Raw genomic sequence first — 23,684 nt, 5'->3', positions numbered from 1 at the left:
ATGTGGGTGAACAGACCAAAAGAACGCTCTTCTTATTGTAAAATACAGAACTCTATTGGACTACGACGACAGAAGGTTTCAAGGTCTCGGGAAATCCATGGATTCTCTCTATAGATCCATGAAGCAGCCCCGCGGCCTTCTTATACAGATCTTCTTCTCTAATAACGCCTACCCCCTTCTTTCGATCCGCGAGAACTAGGTCACAAATGCAGGAACATGAAGGATGAAAGATATGAGGTGTATGGACCCACCTTCCATTTTAGGAAGGATATGCCCTCCCAGGTTCCTATAAATTTAGGACCAACACCTGTTCTTCGAAATTCCCCCCCAGTGGCTGAGTGGGCTCACACGTATTAAACATGCAGTTAGCTCCGGCTGTCGGTGTTTAGCCTACGATTATAAACATTCCACATATGCGTTCCTAAGCCGTTGGGTTGGGCATAGCGGTACTGGCATGGGAGTATCACCCCTTTCGTCCTTTTTTTTTGTTTTTCACCCATTAACTCCTGCTTTTGTCTTCCTGTAGAGTAGCAGAACATATTATATACATTCTAATACTAAGTGTGTGTATGATCTGCAGGCAGAAACGTTATATTCAGGCATCAACACGTGAGGACCCACCTTCCCTTTTCGGAAGCATATGTTCCTATATATTTCACAGCAACACCTTCCCCCTAACGAGAGTCCCCCAGTGGCTGAGTGGGTTCACACGGATTAAACATGCAGGTAACCCCGGCTGCCGGTGTTCGATCTGCTCAGTCCGCGATTATAAACATATGCATTCCAACCTATATGGGCTGACGTGGCCTAGGCATAGGGTACTGGCATGGGAGTTATCACCCCTTTCGTTATTTCGTTGTTACGGTGTTTCTTTTTTTTTATAGTTTTAATATACATCTCTCTCGATGGTAATAAATTCCTGCTTTTTCCTTTTTTCTTGTAAGGTAGTAGAGTAAACACTTGTATTTACCGATGTTGATGTTGAATTGATGCACAATCTACAAGTATGTGTTCACCAAAGGTTGCCCGCCTAAGCATGTGCTAATTTATGATATCCCCAGGCAAAGATATCCTCAATAAATCACAAGAGGCACATGCAATGGCTCGAATTGTGCATGACAATATATTCAGTCCCCCAGGCCATCTCAGGATTTTATAGAATAGGGATCCAATCGGATGCCGAGGAAATGGCCCACTTCCAATTAAGGCTAGCGCCATCAAAATCCATACCATGGGGTGCGTTGATTGGTTCTCGGCAGCGATAGTCTCCAGGTGGATACGGAGTAGTATAAATAGACACAGTATGTTCCAGAAGCAAATGGGGGGAGCCCTGAATGCATTCAAACCCCTTAATTTCGGCGGAGAAGGCCTTCCTTCAAAAGCCTAGGGTAAATTTGTGAAAATTCTAAGACAAATTGTTTCGTGGTATTCTTGATATCCCCAGTCAAAAAGCGCAAAAAGAAAATCAATATAATATGCAACAGAATCACAACGGCACAAACCAACGGCTTCAAGTTCGCTTCAATGTTTCCTAACAACGTCTATGACATCGAGGAGCTTTCCCCTGATGATCGCGCTCTGTATGCGCAGAAGTATCGGAAATATCTCCGCCATATAGCGCAAGCAGCAATATGGACCACCTACATCTACTTTACAGTGCGGCTATTTTTCACCGTGATGAGCCCAGAGCAAACATGGCAAAGATGGTTAATGCTCGGAGTTGAGGGTCTATTTGCTCGTACGTTACCTTCTAAGAAAGAACGATGAACAGCCGCTGATCTAGTTAGACATTTCCCTGAACCACCAACGCTTATCGCTAGCCGCAACGACAAAGCCACCACATCAGACACTCCGCAAGAGATTACGCAGCAACGAAAACCTGCCCAGAGTCGATGTGCTAGTAACATGCTGCGGAGAGCCAGTCGAAATCATCCTGGACACAGTCCGAGCAGCATGTGGTTTAGACTACCCAGCTTCCCGGTTTCGAGTCCGCCTTCTGGATGATGGAGCGTCAACTGACTTGCACGACGCAATTGCAAAACTCGCCACAAAATGGACTCACCTGTCCTATCACACCCGCGGCAAGCAATCCGGGCAATCCTTCGCCAAAGCAGGAAATCTCAACTACGCCCTATTCTCCCTGCAAACCGAAGACCCGCCAGAGTTCTGCACAGTCGTCGATGCAGACTCCATCCTGATGCCGGAGTTTCTGCGCGCGACACTGCCCCATTTACTTGAAGATCCAAAGGCAGCATTACTGACCACACGACAGTATTTCTATAATCTGCCCTGTGGCGATCCCCTCTCCCAGTCGCGGGCTTACTTCTACACGTGTGAGAATACGGAACTCGATCTTCTCGGTCATGCGCTAGACGCAGGTTCAGGTGCAGTCTTCCGTCGCGACGCGATTCTCGACGCAGGTGGATATCCGACCTATTCTTTCTCGGAAGATTGGCAGCTGTCGTTGATTTTACGAGGGCTGGGAAAGCGCACGATGCAGGTACAAGAGGTTTTGCAATTCGGCCTCGTTCCTACTTCTCTCGCGGGACATCTCAAACAGCGGAATCGGTGGCACATCGGACACTCCCAGCAGATTTCTGTGTTGCTCCCTTCTGTCAATAAGGCGATTCCAGAGCATCTGCGTTGGGATATTGCTCTTGGGGGACTGTCTATCATGGCAGGTCTTGTGACCTACTCGATTGGATTTGTTACTCTGCCGTTCCTTCTTGTCTCTGATGGTGGGTTTATTCCTGCTGGGTCGGCGTTGGAGGTGAAGATTCAGCTTGTTCTAGCCATCGTGCATGTTGCGTCTACATGGGCGTATGACTGGGCTCGGAGTGCACACGCGGGTGTTCCCTTTGCGCCTTTTGCACATGCAGAGAACAGTTGGCTTTCTACTGGTAAGTTTGAGCTGAAAATTTCCACATATTTAATGGAACCTGAAACTTGATCCTAACATGTTGTGTTAATAGCCCATCTGTACGCCATTGCACGATTCCACCTACTCGGAAGCAAACCAAAGGGATCTTTTGTTACCGGAAGCACCGCCAATTCGAGCGAAAATGCTACATCCATTTCGTCGTTCCAAAAGGCATACAGAGATACTCTTCAAAGCGGTGCTTTGTTGAACATTTGTCTTTTTATTGCGACTGTTGGAGCTATGCTCTTTGCGATCTGGGTGGCTGTGACCGGAGATGGAACAGAAATTCCTAAACTGCTCACTACATTTGCATGGCCACCATTGCTGCACTTGTGCTTTTTGACAATTGTCCACAATTGGGTACCCATTGCTCATCTTTTCAACTCTCCGGCCTATCACCCCAGAGACTCTAGATTGCTCACCACGGAGAAGGAAATATCATACCCACGAGCGGAAATCGAGGAGGAACTTAGTTCTGAAACACCTCTCCTCGGACTCTGCTGCTCTTTTATAGTGCCAGTTGTTCTTTTAGGGGCGCTTGCTGGTGTTCTTATATCATAGGCTTTGGCCGCTTGGTTTTCTATTGTACATTATATTCGTGAAGTTAGGAATGCGGAGAAAGAAATCAAGACATTATGAAACAAGACGTCGCGAGCTATGGTACCCTTTTCGCGACAACACAATTTTAAGCGTCACACCTAGTAAGAGACAGTAGTTGTGTAGTTCCACACCTTTCAATTAACTGCCTTCTCAAGGTTAGGGAACATATATGTGTCTCGCTGCTTCAAGTATATCACGACCCACTTCCAGAGGCGCTGATCCGCCACAAACTTGGGATTGAGACTTGCCATTGTTGAAATATGGCGTGCCAGCGCCAATCTTTCGGGCCCGTTACATTCAAAATACTGTTTCTCATTCCGCATTTCCTCAGATGTGGCGGTGTATTGGGATATCATTTTCAACGAGGTGATAAACTCATCCCGTTCCTTCATGTCATTCAGCTTTGCAAAAAGCTCCTGTTCAGGGGCAAGGGATTAGAAAAGCTCCGAGAGGTGATTGAAATCTTGGATAGAATCCATATTAACCAAGCGAGCAAATTCCCAAAGATCATTGCTTTTCTCGAAAGGAAGAGCTGCTTGGGAATCCAACCCTTTCCCTTCAACAAAACCTTGTATGAAAGAGTCTATAAACTCGAGGGGTGTTGGATTCCGGGAATGAGGTAGTCCGGGACAGACGAGTAACATTGACTTCGGAACAGATGAAGTGCAAGCCCAATCAATGATACAGGTCACATTCAGATCGTCATCAACGAACAAATTGCTGGTACTCAGGTCGGGATGAAACAATGGGAAGCCAGAGCCGCGAATTTGATTGTCGCTTTCGGCTAGCAAGGGAACAAGTTCCAAAATAGCAAGCGCAGCAGAGGTGTAGTCAAGCCTATTTTTTGCGCTCTCGATTTTTGACCCCACGGTAACGTAGTCATTCCACCTATTCGTAGCAATATAATATTCACTGAACGTATCGTATTCCTGTCGTGTAGGCACCGGTGCATGGAACATATGGTGCTCCATAGGAAGTTCTCTCACATGAGCAAGCAAAGCGAAGGTCTGCGCTCTGTAGAATGATGCTGCGTCGTCAAACGGCCCGAGTGGGATATCGTCATCATCAAACTCATCGCGGCCATGCCACATAAGGGCTGGAGAAAGACACGTTCCTAGAGTATAATCGTCTTCCACCCGCAACAGTGATCCGATCCGATCAAATCGTATGTTCGAAAGGGATGCGTGGATTTTGCCCAATTGTCTTATGACCTTTCGTTTCTGCTGTAGCGTCAAACATGGCCGAGAGTCATTATCCAAATCACTATTGTCATCCCAGCCGAAAGAAGCAAGTGGTTTCCCATGTGCTTTGCTTATCAAGATATAGGGAACGCCAATATCATTCTGATGAGTAGGACTGTTCAATTGTGAGCCGAATACACAATTCACTCAGCAAATCTCAAGTAGGCAGATCTTACCAGAACGAAAACACTTCTGGGACGGGAATATCACTTTTGTCGCGTAAATAACTTAGCGTTGCCGCCTCGCTTGCAAGGACTGTGCTTGTACTCTCCTCCTGAAGCACACAATAGTCTTTGCGAGGAGAACGGAATATCCATTCAATACCATCATCAAAATAGATAGATATTTGGCCCAATTCAAACTGCCACTTTTCGGATGTTGAGCTTCATCGCAAAAGCAAGGTTTCCCACGTATACTTTTTGCAAGCGATAAAAGGGAAAGTAAATCGAACTCAGAATGGCAAAATATGTTTGCGCGTGGCTGTTTCTTTGGCATTTTGCAAGATGATTAGAAATATGTAACAAAGGCAAATGGAACTATCGGAAAAAGAGGGCTTTACAAAACCCTGGAGATATGTAGAGGGGAGTAAAACCATCGAGGAGCAAAACATTTACGGAGCGACAGGTCACGTGGTAATCAACCTAGTCATTATCGAGTACGCACCTGAAGATCAGGCTTCAAAGAAGAAGATGATGATCATCACTCAATAAAACGCCTTTTACCATTTGGATGGATCCGCCATCTCTATGGGATGTCGGACCTCCGCTGGAAGGGATCGGGGCTGACTGCACAGGGTACTGATACCGAGCACTCAGCTGGGAACCACCGTTAGAGCCGGTATGAGGAGGACACTGGTTAGCACTAGAGAAGCTGCTAGTCCAATCACTTCTCTGCAGTTTAAGTATCAATCGCAGCGAGATGACAGAGATCGGGCACTTCACTTACTGGGTAAGGTTATTCGCTATCAAGAGGGTAAGGTGCCCAGGCGAGCGACTTTGAGTAGGCCGCCCATTGGGTGGGGGCTTACTACGAAGATTTAATGCCGGGCGTGATTACTGGATTGAAACGGAGGAATCGGGAACGGACTGCGGGACACGCAGGCCGAGGGGGAAAAGGAGACATGTTGACATGCCGTGAGGACAGCGGGGAAGGGGGGGACTCCTTCGGCGACGCAGGAAGATCTCGATGTCGTCATTGAAGGTTTTGTACTCATGCCGCTAAGTACTTGGACAAGGCTGGTTTCGACGCTGCTCATGATTATCTCTTAAATAAGTTCTTGTCCTAGAGCACGAATCTTTCCTAGGTCTCTTTAGCTGAACTCCAGGAACATATATCTTGGCTTACAGCTCGCTTACCGAATACGTACCTGGTTTAGATTGAATTCATATGTAAATGTGGTGAAAATATAATCATCGTCCCCAAATATCCGCACACCTACGTATTCGAGGTCAAAATCGAGAGGGATCGAACTCCCTAGAGCGACGATCTTCCCCGCAATATGGAGGATCGTCATCCCAGGCTCTCCCTCACAGGGTCCATCCGCGTCCGTTCCATCGGAGCTGTTTCAAGATCCCCCACAAGAAGGTGAAGGTCCTAGCACCTATTTCTCAATAAACGATCGACTGGGTTCAACCACCGAGGTATCAAATTTGAATTCGCCCGTGAATCCGAAGGTCGCCGAGGCATCCCTGCTATTCATGTGGCCCCGTTAACAATGAATGATTGAACAAGACCCCGTCGGCGGGCTTGCGAGCAAAATCCGAATTGATTTCCCCCAGTCGGCATTACACTTTACCTCTACCCACGATTCACGCCATGTCTCCTACTCCTGATCTTATGTCCGGGCACCTCGGCCACCTCACTCCTGATCAGGAAGCAAAGGTAATTGAATTTTGGATCATCATTCTGACCTCTGTTGCAACCGTCCTGTCGGCTGTATATGACATACCGATTCCGAAGGACTCCTCCAGCAAGCTGTTTGCTGCTCTGGACAAGATCAATGAGCCAACGGTGGAGGCTATTATTAGCGCATTGAAGGACGAAGATACCAATGGGGAGACCTCAAATGGAATCGCACCGGCGGGATCGAATAGCGAAACAAATGGAGAAATCAGAACTGGAAATAACTCCGATAATAAAGAGCAGAAATCACTGGACAAGGTGGACTCGCTCTTGAATGAAAATGCCAAAGACACCATCATTTCGGAAATGGCCAACCGAAAGGTCACTCCAGCGCACTTCTCTTCCCTTTTCTCGCAGCTCCGACAGCTGGGCGTGCAAGATGCAGAGATCAAGTCCATGGAGAATACCCTCTCTAGGATGACGCCTCAAGAAATGTGTTTCGCGATATTGAAAATGATCAAGCAAGAAAACCCAGATAGTTTATTGCTCCGGTTCTTGCGCGCCAGGAAATGGGATGTCGGAAAGGCATTCTCGATGATGGCGTCGAACATCCTATGGAGAAAGGAGATGGAGGTTGATGAAGAAATTCTGCCCCGGGGAGAGGAATATGCTCTGGAGCAATCCCGTAGTGCCAAAGCTACGTCAAAGGAGAAGAAGGAAGGTGCCGACTTTATCAACCAACTCAAGATGGGAAAAAGCTTCCTTCATGGCTTTGACAGGGACGGTCGACCTGTTATCTATGCTAGAGTGAAGATTCACAAGCCAGATGCTCAGAGTGAGGAAGCTCTTGAGCGGTATATTGTTCATGTTATTGAGGCGACGCGACTTATCTTGGCTCCTCCGGTTGAAACGGGCGTATGTTCGACCAAAAGTGAGATATTGACTCAGCTGACACATTCACAGACAATTGTCTTCGATTTGACAGGATTCGGGTTATCCAACATGGTATGATACCGTACTGAGGCTAGATGAGATGACTGCCTTGTGTTAATATTCGCAATAGGAATACCCACCAGTCAAGTTCATTCTCAGATGCTTCGAAGCAAACTACCCCGAGTCTCTGGGGCAACTGCTCATCCATAATGCACCCTGGATTTTCTCCGGTAAGTCGAATGATTCCATTAAGAAATCCTCCTTTCTCATTGCAAAGAATACTCACAATATCACCTTAGGCATCTGGAAACTCATCCACGGCTGGATGGACCCCGTCGTCGCATCAAAAGTGCATTTCACGCGGTCAATCGCCGACCTGGACAAGTTTATTCCGCGCAGCAAGATCCCCAAAGAGTTCTCCGGTGACGAAAAATGGACCTATAAATACGACGAGCCCGTGAAAGACGAGAACGCAGTCATGAAAGACACCGCGACGCGCGACTCGCTAATGTACGACCGCATGATGATTGGAATCCGGATGATCTCTGCAACAGCAGCGTGGATCTCTGCCAGCTCACAGTCTGACGGGAAGGACAAGGCGTCGAAAGTGGAAGAGCTCAAGTCGCGACGGAATGCTGTTATTGATGAGTTCTGCGTGAACTATTGGAGATTGGACCCTTATATTCGAGCGCGGTCGTTCATTGATCGAGCTGGTATGCTTTTGCCTGGTGGTGAGCTTAAGCGGGATGCTGTTGTCAACGGTCAGACAAAGTAGAGGTATTTCTGATAGTTACCATAATAGTACTATTGTTAGGATCAAGGCAGGAACAGGTATATTCAGGCACCAACACGTGACGTGAACCCACCTTGCATTTTCGAAAGGACGTGTCCCCCTAGGTTCCAATTTATGATCAAAACCATAGGCATAGTACTTTCCTTTTTATAATTATTTTAACATATCTCTATTATTGTGTGATATATCTCTGCATCTAAGCACTTGATAGGACATTAAGCTTAGCTATATGACTGAGGCATAGGAAGAGAAGATCCTCGATCCTCCTACTCACTCCACCTCATATTCGTTACATCTAGGCAGTGGACGCATATTCCTTGTAGATTCGGACAGCCCCGAAGAGATGTTAACAAAAGCTGTGACCCTTGTACCCTTGTACTTGTTCTACACTCCCATATTATCTCTGTTGATAGATGATCCATAAAATTCGTCATGATAAAATGTACATTGAATCCACAACCTCTGATGATTCCATGTTGGCGAATACAGCCACCTGGGTAATGTATACAACTCCCCTCTCCTCGCAACCCATTCACCACTCCAGCCGATCATCACAGATAAGACTAACATCAAATCTCTCTTGACCCCTCCAGACCTTTTCACCGGAGTTACAAGACGCAACAATATCCCGCAGGTCACTAATCATACCACCAGGTCCACTAGCAAAGACGCTCGTCGGGCCGCGCACCGTATCAACCAAGAAATCATCGACCAGCCGCGGAAGATCCGGATGTCTATTGACATCATCCGAAGCACCCCCGAGCCGCTCCACAGCAGTAGGTTTATCACATCCACAGCACGCAGAAACAGACTTGGAAGGCGAGACCTGCACGGCCTTCTCCTCAATATTCGGGACCGACAGATTGCAGTTTTCGGAATCCGAGTTCTCGATCGAGGGAGTCTTGCTCCCCGAGTCTCGGGTAGCGAAAATGCGAATCTCGAGGTTCAACATATTCCGCGCTTTCTGCAAGAGATCTAGCTCTGCTGCGATCCACTCTGTATTCGCCGTGTGGCGGACTGCCCAGATGAGCTTGACCTTGCGGTCTGGTGAGGGTTTTTGGCGGGCCAGATCTAGCAGAACGGGGAGGACATAGGTGATGCCGGTCCCGCCGGCCACGCAAATTATATTGGTGCTTGGTGTCAAGTGACTGGTGATAGACTCGCCGTATGCGCCGGTCAAGATGACAGGTGTTGTGGGTGTGCCGGTGGCAGCGAGGTCGGCAACCTTTTTCGTTTCTCCGCTTTTCGCTCGGAGTATGTATGAGTGTTGGACTGTGCCCTTTGACACGGTGGGGAGGTTAAGTGGCGTGAAGGGGTGGGATTGCCAGATACTGCACTTCGCAAAGGTTAAATAGTAGTGTTCGCCGATGGACCAGGGGTCCTGGTCATTGTGCAGGTCGAGGCGGATGACATCTCCGTGTTCGGTGTCCGGGAAGCGGGTGATGGTCGCATCGGCGGGCTTGAAGCCGAGACCGAGACTACCGGAGTGGTTGGGGTGGTAGTGTAGCAGGCCTGTGCGAACGAGTCGAGCTCCACGATCGAGGAACCAGAAGATCAGCGAGGGCCACATGAAGCACTTGAGCTGCTTCCAGTGGGCCCAGCAGGCACCAATGTAGACCATAGCGAGGATGTAGTGCAATTTGCGGAAGGTCTCGTAGCCGGTGAGTCTGATTCCCCACGGTGTGCTCAGCACGACGAGTAAGAACATCAAGATCATGGCGACGACACCCCAGATCATGTATGTCTGGGTGATCCATTCAATTCCGACGGTGGGTTGCGGCTGGTACAATCTCAGCTCGACGACGCACCAGCCGATTGTGTGCAGGGAGCTTTGCAGGAAGATGATATACCCCAGCCAGCGATGGAGAAAGTTGAAGCTCTGGTATGGCAGGCCGGTGATGAGGGAGAGGAAGGACTCTCGGCTGCTCAGCAGCACGGAGAGCGGGGTGAGGGCGTAGGCCAGGGTGCCGACGCGGTCTGACCACGGGCCGATGCTGTTGCGGGTATTATACACACCGGGCATCTTCGAGACAGGCGTGACCCATGTGTTGTAGAGAATGCCGACAAAGCTGAATATGAGGAGGTAGCCAGCCAACAGAGCGAGGGTGAGCACTTGGAGGCGTGTTGTGCGGCCGAAGATCAACCGAGCCGCATCAGGCAGGAGATATTTCCGGGCTAATGAGGCAACAGAGCGGCGGACCTTGTATAGTCCGGCTAGCTCTGGTGCTGCTAGTGCTGGTGATATCGTTGGCGTATTGAACTGGTTCAGGACGACCCAGAGGAGCAAAATTGTGCCAATAACACACCACATAATGCCTGAATATAGCATTCCCCGGTCATGTGATGCGTATACATCGTCGAGATACGCGCACGATCCCGCATCGTTGGTGCAGGGAAGGGCGCGATCGTAGTATCCCCAATGAGGCTCTAATGATGTCGCTGCGCTCATGTTCTGGATGTGACGAGCATCCAATTTTGGAAACGACATTATGTCTTGAGCTGCCCTATGCAGTAGGCCGATGTTGAAGACCGATTATGAGCCTCAGCCCAGTTCCGATGAGTGTGGAGCGACAATTCAGCTCGAGTTGATAAAAGAACACCTGATTCTGCGTCCGGTCGGGATTATCTGGTCATGGCGAAGCGCGAAAGAGATTGTGAGATTCTGTGCGAGAAACCCACGAGGTTTTATTCATTGCCATTACGCGAATCCCAACTTCCAAGTTCAACGCGGCCATTTTCGCATTTGCGGCGATTTGAGCACATTTCTCCCACGCCATCGCTGGGTTTCTCCACTTTGCCTCAGCGTAGGTGGGGAGAAGCCACCAGGTTATAAGAACAGCGGCATCGAGCTGATATCGGACGCGCCATATTTTCAACTTCTCATCCTTGCATACCCAGAAGACCGGCCAAGATGCAGGGCATGGATTCCAGCACCAGCTCGAGCAGCTGCAAGGTTTCGGTGAGTGCCAAGATATTTGGACCTTGGCAGCTTTCAAGTGGATTCGCTGACCAAAGCCAGATGATGTTCAATTTCGACACCATCGATGCCTGTTTCCTGTCCGCAGGATGGCAGATCAAGAACAATGGCATGTTTGCCGCAACCTGTATCGGCACAATTCTGCTGGTTGTGTTAGTCGAGTTCTGTCGGCGCATTGGTCGGGAATATGACAACTTCCTGACCCGCCAATTTGAGCGCCAAGCCGTACACGGCACGTTTGTCAGGAGATTTGAATCTGCCAGAACCGCCGTGACATTTCGCGCGACGCCGTTGCAACAATTGACGAGGGCTGTGATTCATGCAGTCACGTTTGCAGGGGCTTATATCACCATGTTGTTGGCCATGTACTTCAATGTTTATGTGATTATTTGCATCTTCATTGGCGCGGGACTGGGCAAGTTCTTATGTGATTGGATGGTTGTCACAGTGGGAATAGATGACGTGCAGGAAGAGATACGGAAATTGGAGGAGACAACGATATGTTGTGATTGATGATTGATGAATTTTTGATATCCAATTTGTGCTCTTTTAGCGTTGATTTGCTCATAATCCAATACACCATCCATGCATCCATGGATGCATAATACCTCAATCGTTTCCATGTAAAATCTCTTTCAATTTTCTCCCTTTGTCTGTGGTGTAAGAACTACTAGCAAAAACAATGAATTTCTTCCTTTACACATCTATTCAAGGTTTTGACCAAAGAATAGAAGCAGGAAAGAGAGATCCTACCATCTGAGTTCTGTTGATTTCCATGTTTTCAATCATTGTCTTTCTTATGTGAGAAAGCTGGCTGGATGGGCTTAAATAGTCTCAGTGCCACCTATAATTAAGAGCTGTCGTTATTTGAACAATTCCCTACTGATCGATTGATATCTACATTCTTGACTTGTCGCTACAAAATTAACCCATACCACATAGCAAGGACCTTGGGAGTAACACCTCCCTTCTCCTCCCAAAGATGAATTCATTCGAAGGTCCCCAAGACCTTGAACAGCGCTTCAACCAGGCACATGAAACCTTCACAACCACTTTAAAGAGCATCATACACACTCTACAACATGATGGCTTCAGCCCGGAGAAATGGGACAAATGTTTTGAAGTCTGCGACCAACTCGATCTTCTTGATTCCTTACTAGGTGATATGGAGGAACTTGGCCCGGAGATGGCACTGGAGGCTCCACATCGTGCCCTCTTGCGTGGATTACCCCGATCTTACTTCCTGGACTTCAGATTCCAGTTTGATTGCTTTGGTGTTGAGGCTGGCTTGGATGAGATTCGAGGTCTTCTGGTCGAGTGCTTTTACGATGACTGTGCCGAGGTTGTCTGTATTGGGTTGGAAAGTCTCCTATCTAGACTTTCATTCTAGATGATTTTGATGCGTTTATCAGGGTATTTGAATGGAGATTCTTTGTGTGTTAAGAGTCAATGTACATATTCAGGCATATTTAGGCATCAACATGACATCATCCTCCCCCGCAATGGCTGAGTGGGTCCGGCGCCTTCCGGCTACATACCGGGAACCTTGGAAGTATTCCGCTTGGCTTAATATATTTCTTTATTTACTTATCTCGACTCTTCGCTATAACCTCCCCTGTGAGGAATTTAATATAAACCTATGTAACCAAACGCCCCCGCAGATCATCACGTGTGGTGGATCAACTGGAACACTGGGAACATATCGAAATTCCCGGATCGTCTGATGAATGGACCAATTGGAGAGTAGCCCTCTTGCCGAGCCGCTTCACAGGCTCAAGCGTATTGGCTCCGACTTCTTATCCTACGTACTTATGTATCCACGGTTGTACCTTCCTGGACTGTTACGAATTCAACTGATAAGAATATCGAGATTGCCGATCCAAATCAAACCCATATCTTGACTACAAGAAATATCCTTCCCCGCGCTTTAACATAGAATACAACATATACCGACCCCCAGACAACTCCAATACCCCGCTCTAAGATAACACATAGCAGTCGGAAACAACCGCCTTGATAAGAGAAACTGACAACCACTGAGTCACTGACAGCTGCACTCGAAAAAGTGGGACCTGTGCTCTCGAAAAAATCCCGGGTCTCTAGCTGGCTAGATCTGAGATGCTAACTGAATTTATACTGGCCCTTGGAATACTGTCATTTTACGTAACAGCTTGCGATGGATGATATGGACGCTAGTCAAGCTGCAGCGGAGGCTATAGTAATATATTGCGGATGCAGACATCGTATCTGCATACCTTCTCCAGCTACAATGTCACCGCTAGATAAGAAGGTTGCAGAAATACCCCCTCAAAGATAATGATAGCTTGACATACGGGTTCAATATTCCGAAGATACTTGAGTCGAGCAAAAGAAAGACATATAAAACGTGTACAGCAAGCATGAAGGCAAATAGACTATTGCCAAGCGCTCATATTTTGTTTCCACGTTTCTACTGTTCAGATCAAGGATGAAAGTTTGTCTACAACATACCCTCTTGGGGTTAGGTCTATCACGACTAAGCCTAGCCGGGGTCGCGGGGAGAGACATCGAGGTAATACGGTTCCACAGCCCCGGGGGTGTAACTTCCGACTCTTTGCATAACGTTCACGTCGAGTTCCTGGACAGAGACTTCGAAGGTCATCTGCAGCTTGTCTACGGGGAATGCGGGATCCAAGACCCGACGCAGAGTCATCATGAGATCGGAAGCACGTTTGTGAAACGCGAGGCGCAGCCGGAGCGATTCGTCTGGACTACACCATCTGACGCACCCCATTCACATTGTCTGCATGCTTTCTCCGGATCGAGGCTTGTGGGCCGCTCCTCTCCCATCATGGTCTCATCACCTGTCAAGAAGCGCGAGAGTATCGCCGACGTGGCAGATGCCATGGGACCGTGGTTCGACGGGGTAGCTTATATGAAGTCAAAGAAGCACGGCGAAGCATTTGTTTCTAAAGCGAAGAGTACCTCTGTTGCCATTCTGGGTGGTGGAATGTCCGGCTTGATGACGAGTCTGCTGCTCGATTCTGTTGGTATCCACGACTGGCACATCTATGAATCATCTGGGCGAGTCGGTGGTCGCATTCGTACAAAATACCTCAACAACACCACCCCCGACCAGTATCAATATCAGGAGATGGGACCGATGCGGTTCCCAGTCAGCATTACCTATGCTGACACGAATGAGACGCTCGAAATCCAAGATCACCGCATGGTCTTCCAACTCGCCGGCGTTCTCAACAAGATGAACAAACATAAACGAGATCTCCAGGTCAACTTCATCCCCTGGATACAGAATAGTCCCAATGTGCCCGCAGCCTCTGGCGGCAACCGTCTCCCCAACGGCTTAATTCCTAGTGCCGCCCAAGTCGCTGCCAACTCATCACTAGTCTACAAGGCAGCCTCGTCCAATGCAACAGCTGTCGCAGAAGCAGAATCCGCATACGATAACTACACCACAATGAACAACCGGGAGACAATCCGCAAGATCGCAACCAACATGTATCAAGCCCACAAACAAGCCGTCGAAGACGGCATGTTCCACTGGTCCGAGGCCGGGTACTTGAAATATGCGATGGGTTACAACACCAACATAACCGACTACGTCGACGGCTCAGACACCTCCCCAATCTGGAGCGATATGTATGACGACGTCTACTTCGCAGCCACCAAATGGCGCACCATCGACAAGGGTCTGGAGTCCCTCCCTCGCGCATTCCACCCGCACGTCGCAGAGAAAACGACTCTCAACCGCACAGTCGCAGGACTGATCTACAACGAGACAACCGGTAAGGTCGCCGTCGCATGGCGCGACGATCCGTTCCAGATGGTGCCGGAAACAAAAGAATACGACTATGCCGTGGTCACTGCACCATTCAGCAAGGTCAGACTGTGGGATCTACCCCGGTACTCATCGCTCCTGAGCCGGGCAATCTCGACTATGAACTACAGCCCCGCGTGCAAGTTGTCACTGCTCTACAAGACGCGGTTCTGGGAGCACATGGAAAAGCCCATCTTCGGCGGATGTGGGTCAGTTGATATCCCCGGGGTCGGGAATGTGTGCTATCCCTCCTATAACATGAATGCGACCGGACCGGGTGTGATCCTAGCGTCATATATCTCGGACACGCCCGCTCGTTCGACAGCGGCACTGAGCGAGGAGGAACACGTTGCGCTAGTCCAGCGCACGATGGTCGAGGTCCATGGCGAGATTGCTGCTGAGCAGTTTACGGGTGTATACAATCGCCAGTGCTGGGAGGTCGATCAGCATCAGGCGGGCGCTTGGGCTAGTCCGCTTGTTGGGCAGCAGGAGCTTTATTTGCCTGCTTACTACCAGACGGAGTTTAAGACTATTTTCATTGGGGAGCATACTAGTTATACGCATGCTTGGATCTTTTCAGCGTTGGATTCGGCTGTGCGTGGCACGACCCAGTTGTTGCTTGATCTCGGTCTGGTTGACGAGGCTAAAGAGGTTGTTGAAACTTGGATGGGGAGGTGGATTAAGCTGTGAGGCTATGGTTTTGTGAAACTGTATATAGATGATAGTAGAATTCGGAGTACATAACATTAGATAAGAAGCCAATATATGAGAATGAAGCTATGATACTGACCAACATACATTACAGAACTATGTAGAAAACAGAATTAGCTATCCAAAAGTCTTTGTCTTAACAACCCACAATGGGGATCCTTCCTAGCTCATCTTCAATTGATATGATAAAGAGACATAGACTTTCAATCCCAACAAAGCCCTGACAACATCCCAGGTAATATAATTCTACGAGTATATCTCATAAAATTCCCATTTCAACCACCAGTACACCAGGAAGGCTTTGTCTGTTCTAAAGAACCCAATATGGCACAAGAAGGTATACAAGGTATGTTCACCCGCGACGGTGCCTACATCGACGAGAGATGCGACATCCAGGGACCCATATTATGGGTAAACGTATTCGTCGCAACCCCAGAAAATCGCAACAAAACAGACGCGGAGTTCATGGATCTCGTGGCCGAGGCCATCCACGCGAGAATCGCTAAGAAAACACCCCGTGTCAGTATCTCGATTACCCCAGAGCCCATGCACCACAGAGTCATGGGGTGTCTCTCGTTACCGGCCCGTGGGAATTATTGGGCATTTCCACAGTTTCGCCATTTGTTTTTTGATGCTTTTCTTAGGGATGCGTTGGATTTGGCGCTTTTTTATCAGGCGGAATGTGCGGAGGGGAATGTTCAGATTGATCGGGAGAGACTTTTTCGGTTCTTTCATTTAAGGTCGGATGCTTTCTAAAGGTTGGGGGTAGAGGGTTTCATTGACCTGGATTGAGTTCTTTTGTTGATATAGTGGGTAGGAGTTTAGACAAAGAATGGCTTCGAGTCTTATAATTAGTACACAATAAGACAATCAAAATAAGAAGACTAGACAAAGCGGTTGTTTTGTTAAAAGATTCTTTGTTTCTATCAAGGGCTCAAGCAGCTCACTATATAGTAGGGCATATCATCATGTCTCAGTTGGAAGTATTTAAACACCGTGGTCTCCTATGCCCAGGTATTACCACAACACGGAGAGGGAATAATCACCCAGCCCCATCCTATCTCACTCCTTGTTCTGCTGAAGAAGAAAAAACTCCCACTACAGCCAATCCCCAAGCTCATTCCCATAATTAATACCAATATGTCAACACGAACCGCGTTCAGGACTCGTATAGACGATGTTCCTGTAGCCGACGGACCATCTGGACAACATGTTGTGTGGGCCACAGTGTACTTTGACCCAGAAGAGGCCTGGCTTAACGATCTTGAGTTGGTCCGCCGTATGATGTACCGCGTCGTGAACAGGCAAGTTACAGTGAACGAATTACCCATGCATCACAGGTACTCTCACTGTGTATCGATTCGTGTTGGTGGAGAACTTCCCGACGAGGATGCAGTTTATGAAGTGGCTGAAGCCATGTTGGATATCTTTCATGGGAAGGTCAAATCGGGGGAGTTTGTCGTTAACCGGGCGTATATTTTTCGTAGAAGATCGCGAGATCTGCTAAGTCTCGGGTCTTCAACGTATTAAGTGATTTTTGCGTCGTTGGTAAATCTTAATACCTCGTGCATTTACGGGCGAGCTTGTCGCTAATATATCTTAGGGCAGATATTCAAAATGGAGTACTCGAAAGTCCCTATTTCTTTTATATTTCTAGTAGTATTACCTTTTGCAGTGTAGCTTTCGAGTAAAAGGATAGTTATAAAACAGGAGAATTAAGTAGGATTCCCGAGTGGGGGCTGAAGAATTTGGTTCTACTTCCCAAGTAGCTTGCCTAAAACAGTGGTTCTCAAGTGCCTGCCCTGCAGTTGTCTTCTTAGCTGAAAGGATGTCTAGGGCTGGGAAATTTTGTCTCTGGTCAAAGGTGACGATGCACCACCCTACCCGGAACAGCATTATTCCGAGATCCGATCCTCGGTCTGAAGCGGCCCCACTTCCCGCAGAGCCTCTCTCTTTTTCTTCATTCTCCAGCCAATATTTGGTAGTTTTCTGCACAATTTTTTTTTGAATATGAACGCTTTTTCCTCAATCATTCTGCCTGTTAGGACACTTGGAGAAGATATGTATAATGTATGTATGTTATCACTGTATCGCTTGACGTGTCTAGGTCACTCGTTGTAAATCGGTTTGTGCCATAATAACTCGTGCATAGTGTGACTGATGTTGTAACTCGTGCCGCAAGATATATATGTCTTATTGCACACAAAAGCGCCCATTATTTTTCATCCACTATTTAGTCTGTTTGGGCACCTAGGGAAGAACCTAGACTATTTACTCCGTACACTTTGCAATGCTTGGAGCATCTGGTGCCATTGGTTTGGTATATTGTATATATGAAAGTGAGTAGAGCTGTCCGGATTGTCTCTGTTTATTGATTATATTTTGAACAATTTCTCTTACGTGGATAACGATCGAGGCTTGTAGCCTAGCCTGTCGAGATCCCCTTATTGCACGTCCGGAATAAAACATTATATTGACCTTATGGGCCGGGCTATGATAGCAATCGCGGTGGCAACGCGGCGTAAGAGATTGTCAGATCTCTGTGAACCCAAGCTTGCAAGGTTGGTTTTTGGATCGACTATAATCCCTCGTTGATGACGTCATGCATTATCCTCCTGAAGCTCCACTGGGGCCCCAGGTTTTCCCCAAACTCCACGCATCCACAAGGTCGGAATATCATCTCGCCAAAGCGCGGCTGTATTTGCCAGCCCAACTGCCGAGGCGGCCAATATGACTTGACCGAAGCATGCTTTACTGATTACACTTTCTATTGGCGCCACTAGCCAGCCAAAGAAGTATGGCCCAGGTCTGGGCGAGTCTATAATGAACGAGTGCGCCTTTATACCTCAGCCATTATTGATAGATCAAAACTAGGTACTAGGAAGCCGACCCGCAGATCCAATACCTCGGCTTTCAACACCATTGCGGGGGAACACGAAAAGGGGAAGCGGAACTGGAGCGGACATGACTACCGCGCAACATGCACACCCCCCACTGTCTGCCCCACGCCAATGCGAAAACTGGGGAGGATACGAGGTTGCTCTAACCCGCTCTGCATCTAGTGTGATTTAGCCAGCGAATCATACTACCCAATTGCTTCACCTGCAAGGTGGATCGCGCATGTTTAATTGCGCGTTATAGGCCGAGACCAGGCTGATTACCAGTCGACGGAGCAAATCCGGGGTTTGGTTGGGGACTATGGGGAATACCACCGCGCTTTGTTCCAAACAAGAAGGTGTGTAAGATATACAGAATGACATTGTCGCAAAAATAGAATTATACGGTAACAGATTGGTAAGACCCTGCGAGCTCGGCTCCCAGATATACAGCCGAATAATTGAATGGCCGAAAGAGCATAAAAGGGGCTGCGAGTCGTGGTCTGGTTCATATATTTTCTTTTCCACGCTGTCTTCCAGTGTTAGATCAGCACCATTACCATTGAGCCGCCGTTGCCAGGGTTTTCAAGAAAGAAAAATCCTTCCCTTGAATCCAAAATGTCCGACGATACTATCGGCGACAAGCCAGAGACCTCTACGGCAGAAATGCTTCGCCGGTATCAAACCACCGACAGTGTTATGCTTCCTATACCACGGGATGTTTTTGAAAAGCTATACCTTAGCCCCAAGACGCCAAATGCAGGAAAGCTGCGTTCCACATTTGGAAATCCCACGCCGATTTCATTGATGGGTTTCTTGCTGTCTGCGACGCCGACCGCAATGCTTACTATGGGCTGGAGAGGAGCAGGCGGAAACGGTGGTGCCATTTTGTAAGAGAGGCCATACTGATGCTGCAAGGAAAACAGTACTAACAACTCCCTCCCACAGACCAGTCTATATCTTCTTCGGTGCAATGGTACAAATATTCGGAGCAATTGGCGAATGGATTCTAGGGAATACATTTTCTTGCGCATTATTCTTCACATATGGTATGTGTAGTTCGTCATGGATTATGAACGCATCCATGCATTTGCTAACTAGAGCTCATAGGTACATTCTGGCTGGTTCAGGGCACATCGCTCATGCCATTCTTCGCCGTTGGCACAATGTACTCGTCTGATGGCAACACACTGAAAGGCATGGAGACCGCTGAATACAGCGCAACTGTCGGTGAGTCTTACCTACCACACCCCATCATGTACATGCGCACGTCCTGACTGAATATATCACAGGTTTCTACTACGTCACTCTCGCACTCATCACCTTCGTATACACAATTTGCGCACTCCGCACAAACGTCTGCCTCTTCCTCGCGCTCTTCCTTCTTGTGATCACATTTGGACTATTTTCAGGCATATATTTCCAGATGGCGCTGGGGAACCTAGTGCTGGCGGCCAAATTACAAAAGGTATATTGCAAATATGCTATTGTTCTCTTCGATATTGAATGTGTACTGATTTATCAATAGGCGGCTGGTGCGTTCACCTTTGCCCTCTGTCTTCCGATTTGGCATATTTTCATTGCGCAGATCCTCGAAGCGGTCGATTTCCCCATCGCACTGCCAGTGGGCGACCTAAGTACAGTCATCCTGGGGAGGAGTCAGAAAGCCCGGAAGTGTGAGGTTGAGGGGTAGTTTCTAGCTCTCACGGCTTTCACAACATTATGTAGTTGATACCGCATCTTCTAAGCAACCTTTATACTGCTTCATATCTATACACTTACCTAAAATATGCATCGCAACTATCTTTCTAATAATTTCTAAGTTGTCTTTGTGTACTTTTAGATGGCGATCAAACGGAGCGTTTGTTCAGCAGATAAGAGATAAGGTTTTGGATGTGTCTATTTATCCTTCTCTCTCCCCCCTTCTTCTTCTAATCTCATTCTTTACCTTTACATCAGTCCATCATGTTCGAATGCATCACCTGCGATGCAGTATTCTGGGATCAGGAGGACTGTGATGAGCACATGGATGACGAACGTCACTGGATCGAATGTGAAACATGCAATCGATCGTTCCGCACCCAGAACGCTTGCAATCAGCATATGAATGCTGTAGACCACTGGGCGCCGACCTTCGACTGTGAAACTTGCACCAGCACCTTCCGCACTCAACACGCCGCCAATAACCACATGAACGCAAAGGGTCATTGGCTCCCTAAAGTTCCATGTGAGACATGCCCGATGAAATTCTACACGCAGCAGGCCGTGGAGAATCATATGAGCGCCAAAGGACATTACAAGAACTACTGCCAAGAATGCAGCCGTCAATTTATGAACGCGAACTGTTTGCGCCAGGTAGGCGAGCTGATATGATCCGAGAGAAACTTTGAACCCGTTCCACTCACGTCTTTATCTTATAGCACCTGAATTCCAAGATCCATCGCGGCACCAACATTGCGTGTCCATTCTGTCGGGTTGGCTTCGTCACTGCCAGCGGTGTCTCCCATCATCTTGAGTCTGGTGCCTGCCCTCAAGCTCAAGGCTTGAACCGCGACCGCATCCACCGCATTATTCAACAGCTTGATCCGAATGGTATTGTCTGCAAGAAGCAGATCGCGTGGCACGGTGAACATGAACAGGACATGACCTACCTGGTCACCGACAATGCCTGGAATGGTAGCTGCTGGGTGTGTTACCTATGCAAAAAGGGGTTCAACTCGCCAAAAGCGCTGGGGTCGCATGTCAACTCGCCCGTCCACAATGAGAAGGTCTACCACTGCCTCAAGCGAGGCTGTCCGAAGGAGTTCCACTCCCTGGCTAGCCTGTTCAACCACTTGGAAAGTGAATCGTGTGGATTCATTCGGTTCGAGGGGGTTCAACAGGTTCACAGACAGCTGAACGATGCCATCATGGGCCGCCGGACGATTACTGGATTCTAGATCTTTCTTTGGCTATTTCTTTGGAATTGCAGGCGTTGGCTCGATATTATTGAAATTGTTAATCTCAGGGGCTCTACTTACATGCAGATGGGTAGTTTAGAAGTCTTTCTATCTCTATGAATCACTATCAAGAAACTACTATTCGGTCAGATCGTAAGTCCTCATGGCTGACTGAGGCTATCCGTAGCATGCGAGCTTAGCACTTCCTAGGCAGTCTGTATATAGACAAACTGCGTTAACCACCTCGCTTGGTGGAAATTGATGAAAACCAACTGCAATTCTCGCCGTTCTCCTGCTATAAACTGTATCTAGTGATAAACTTTCCTGAACAATAGGAAAGTGGAGTCAATGGATACTATCTATGAATAGTATGGAGTCATCTAATCTTCTTTCAACCTTTTCGAACTGTTGCTACTGTTCGAGTAAATCCAAAATAAATTAACCTTCTTACTCCGCCACAATCATCCCTGGCATCGTCATCCCCGTCTATGTACTTTTTCCAACGTTCTTTCTTGAACTTCATTTTAATGTTTTACATTTCCTTCCTAATTGCATATCACACTCGACCATGCCAATCCCCGTCAAAGAGACAGTAACACGCCTCGCAGCTATTTCCAAGCTTCTAGTACTATCCTACATAATCGACTGGATATTCATCATGTGCGTCCAACCCATTGAACCCATCAAAATCCCAACTAACGACCCCCGACCAGCGGCATCGCCCTAATCGGCTATGGCTTCTACAAACAAACTCCAAACCACCACCCCTTCAGCTTGACCGATCCAACAATCAGCTACCCCCTCACCAAAGAAACCGTAACAACCAAAACCCTCCTCCTAGTCTGCCTCTTCGCCCCGGCTATCATAATCCTCCTGCTCTCATGGCTACTCGTCCCAGCGAAGGCCACCTCCTCCACCTCCACCTCGAACCCCGGCTCTCCTAAATCCCCCGCAGCGCAATATATCCGCCGCAAATTCTGGGAATGGAACGTCGGCTGGATGGGGCTCGCGCTGGCCCTCGCAAGCACCTGGACCGCTACCCAGGGTCTGAAGGCCTTAATCGGAAAACCGCGACCTGATCTTCTCGCGCGCTGCGATCCAGACGCAGCGCGCATTGCGGAGTTCACGGTTGGCGGGCTTGGAGAGTCGGTGCGGGGTGCTGCGACGCTTGTTTCGTGGGAGATTTGTCGGGACAAGAGTAGTTCGTTGCGCATTGATGGCTTTGCGAGTTTTCCGAGTGGGCATTCTTCTTGTGAGTCCATATTTACTCTAACTGTTTACGTGCATATCATCTTCGGTGTGATCCAACGCGTAATTACAGTGACAATATACAGTACGCAAACATAAATTCGAATCCTAGCTAACACAATCCAGTCTCCTTCGCCGGCTTAATTTACCTAACCCTCTGGCTCTGCTCCAAATTCTCCGTCGCATTTCCCTATCTCCCGCGCTACCCGATTGAAGACCAGAGCTACAGCGATGATAGTTTATCCGTGCGGAAACGCGGCGCGGCGCCGCCCGTTTACCTAATGCTGATTGCGTTCTTCCCGACTGCCACGGCATGTTTTATTGCTGGGTCGCGATGGTTCAATTACAGGCATCATGGCTTTGATATTCTCTTCGGCGCGGCGATCGGCCTTTTCTTCGCTTGTGTCGCGTTTAAAATGTACCATCTTCCGATTCGGCGCGGTGCCGGCTGGTCTTGGGGTGCGCGCAGCCGGAGACGCGCTTTTGTGCGGGGGGTTGGCTTTCCTAGTTCGCTGGGCACTGATGGGTGGGCCGATGAGCGGGGTTTGGATGTGGATGTTGAGGGTGCGGCTGCGGTGCGGGATATGATGTTTAGGAGACAGGCACAGGGACGTATTAAGCCGGAGAATAGTGAGAGTGAGGCTGTTAGGCTTGAGGGGTGAGTGGGCGATTGATTCCTGGAATTGGTTTGAGCGTGATTCGGATGAAGCAAGACCTTGAAGCACTGTGTAGATTGTATTGTATAGTGCATAATAAACAGATCATGAATCGGAGGCAGCATGGCATC

General features: G+C 48.3%; 11 protein-coding genes across 11 annotated transcripts; 9 read left to right on the top strand and 2 right to left on the bottom strand.

Annotated features, from left to right (window-relative positions):
- Positions 1-1,446: 1,446 nt before the first annotated feature.
- N7518_001387 (glycosyltransferase family 2 protein) lies at positions 1,447-3,481 on the top strand (the record flags this gene model as incomplete). Its single annotated transcript, XM_057182315.1, has 3 exons — positions 1,447-1,738; positions 1,788-2,900; positions 2,973-3,481. Coding segments are annotated over 3 exons (1,914 nt in total), but the record flags the coding sequence as incomplete, so codon positions are not given.
- Positions 3,482-3,654: 173 nt separating this feature from the next.
- On the bottom strand, positions 3,655-5,091 carry N7518_001386 (uncharacterized protein; the record flags this gene model as incomplete). Its single annotated transcript, XM_057182314.1, has 4 exons — positions 3,655-3,936; positions 4,006-4,876; positions 4,938-5,035; positions 5,086-5,091. The coding sequence occupies 4 exons, from the start codon at positions 5,089-5,091 to the stop codon at positions 3,655-3,657; spliced, it is 1,257 nt and encodes a 418-aa protein (XP_057043764.1).
- A 1,485-nt stretch (positions 5,092-6,576) lies between these two features.
- N7518_001385 (CRAL-TRIO domain-containing protein) lies at positions 6,577-8,311 on the top strand (the record flags this gene model as incomplete). Its single annotated transcript, XM_057182313.1, has 3 exons — positions 6,577-7,518; positions 7,567-7,608; positions 7,667-8,311. The coding sequence occupies 3 exons, from the start codon at positions 6,577-6,579 to the stop codon at positions 8,309-8,311; spliced, it is 1,629 nt and encodes a 542-aa protein (XP_057043763.1).
- A 550-nt stretch (positions 8,312-8,861) lies between these two features.
- Positions 8,862-10,817, bottom strand: N7518_001384 (ferric reductase family protein; the record flags this gene model as incomplete). Its single annotated transcript, XM_057182312.1, has 1 exon — positions 8,862-10,817. The coding sequence occupies one exon, from the start codon at positions 10,815-10,817 to the stop codon at positions 8,862-8,864; it is 1,956 nt and encodes a 651-aa protein (XP_057043762.1).
- A 423-nt stretch (positions 10,818-11,240) lies between these two features.
- On the top strand, positions 11,241-11,819 carry N7518_001383 (copper transporter family protein; the record flags this gene model as incomplete). The annotated part of the gene is made up of 1 exon (XM_057182311.1): positions 11,241-11,819. The coding sequence occupies one exon, from the start codon at positions 11,241-11,243 to the stop codon at positions 11,817-11,819; it is 579 nt and encodes a 192-aa protein (XP_057043761.1).
- Positions 11,820-12,288: 469 nt separating this feature from the next.
- Positions 12,289-12,696, top strand: N7518_001382 (uncharacterized protein; the record flags this gene model as incomplete). The annotated part of the gene is made up of 1 exon (XM_057182310.1): positions 12,289-12,696. The coding sequence occupies one exon, from the start codon at positions 12,289-12,291 to the stop codon at positions 12,694-12,696; it is 408 nt and encodes a 135-aa protein (XP_057043760.1).
- A 1,077-nt stretch (positions 12,697-13,773) lies between these two features.
- N7518_001381 (flavin monoamine oxidase family protein) lies at positions 13,774-15,813 on the top strand (the record flags this gene model as incomplete). Its single annotated transcript, XM_057182309.1, has 1 exon — positions 13,774-15,813. The coding sequence occupies one exon, from the start codon at positions 13,774-13,776 to the stop codon at positions 15,811-15,813; it is 2,040 nt and encodes a 679-aa protein (XP_057043759.1).
- A 1,161-nt stretch (positions 15,814-16,974) lies between these two features.
- Positions 16,975-17,364, top strand: N7518_001380 (uncharacterized protein; the record flags this gene model as incomplete). The annotated part of the gene is made up of 1 exon (XM_057182308.1): positions 16,975-17,364. One exon carries the CDS (start codon positions 16,975-16,977, stop codon positions 17,362-17,364), a length of 390 nt encoding a protein of 129 aa, XP_057043758.1.
- Positions 17,365-19,328: 1,964 nt separating this feature from the next.
- Positions 19,329-20,403, top strand: N7518_001379 (putative plasma membrane ammonium transporter (Ato3); the record flags this gene model as incomplete). Its single annotated transcript, XM_057182307.1, has 5 exons — positions 19,329-19,600; positions 19,659-19,759; positions 19,821-19,940; positions 20,003-20,178; positions 20,239-20,403. 5 exons carry the CDS (start codon positions 19,329-19,331, stop codon positions 20,401-20,403), a joined length of 834 nt encoding a protein of 277 aa, XP_057043757.1.
- Positions 20,404-20,675: 272 nt separating this feature from the next.
- Positions 20,676-21,649, top strand: N7518_001378 (C2H2-type zinc finger protein; the record flags this gene model as incomplete). Its single annotated transcript, XM_057182306.1, has 2 exons — positions 20,676-21,065; positions 21,131-21,649. The coding sequence occupies 2 exons, from the start codon at positions 20,676-20,678 to the stop codon at positions 21,647-21,649; spliced, it is 909 nt and encodes a 302-aa protein (XP_057043756.1).
- A 568-nt stretch (positions 21,650-22,217) lies between these two features.
- Positions 22,218-23,559, top strand: N7518_001377 (phosphatase PAP2 family protein; the record flags this gene model as incomplete). The annotated part of the gene is made up of 3 exons (XM_057182305.1): positions 22,218-22,309; positions 22,363-22,901; positions 23,024-23,559. 3 exons carry the CDS (start codon positions 22,218-22,220, stop codon positions 23,557-23,559), a joined length of 1,167 nt encoding a protein of 388 aa, XP_057043755.1.
- Positions 23,560-23,684: the final 125 nt, after the last annotated feature.

Source organism: Penicillium psychrosexuale (assembly GCF_028828465.1).
Source record: "Penicillium psychrosexuale strain IBT 29551 chromosome Unknown utg000002l, whole genome shotgun sequence".
NCBI lineage: Eukaryota > Fungi > Ascomycota > Eurotiomycetes > Eurotiales > Aspergillaceae > Penicillium > Penicillium psychrosexuale.
Note: the sequence above shows the minus strand (reverse complement) of the source record. Positions and strands in the feature narration are given on the sequence as shown.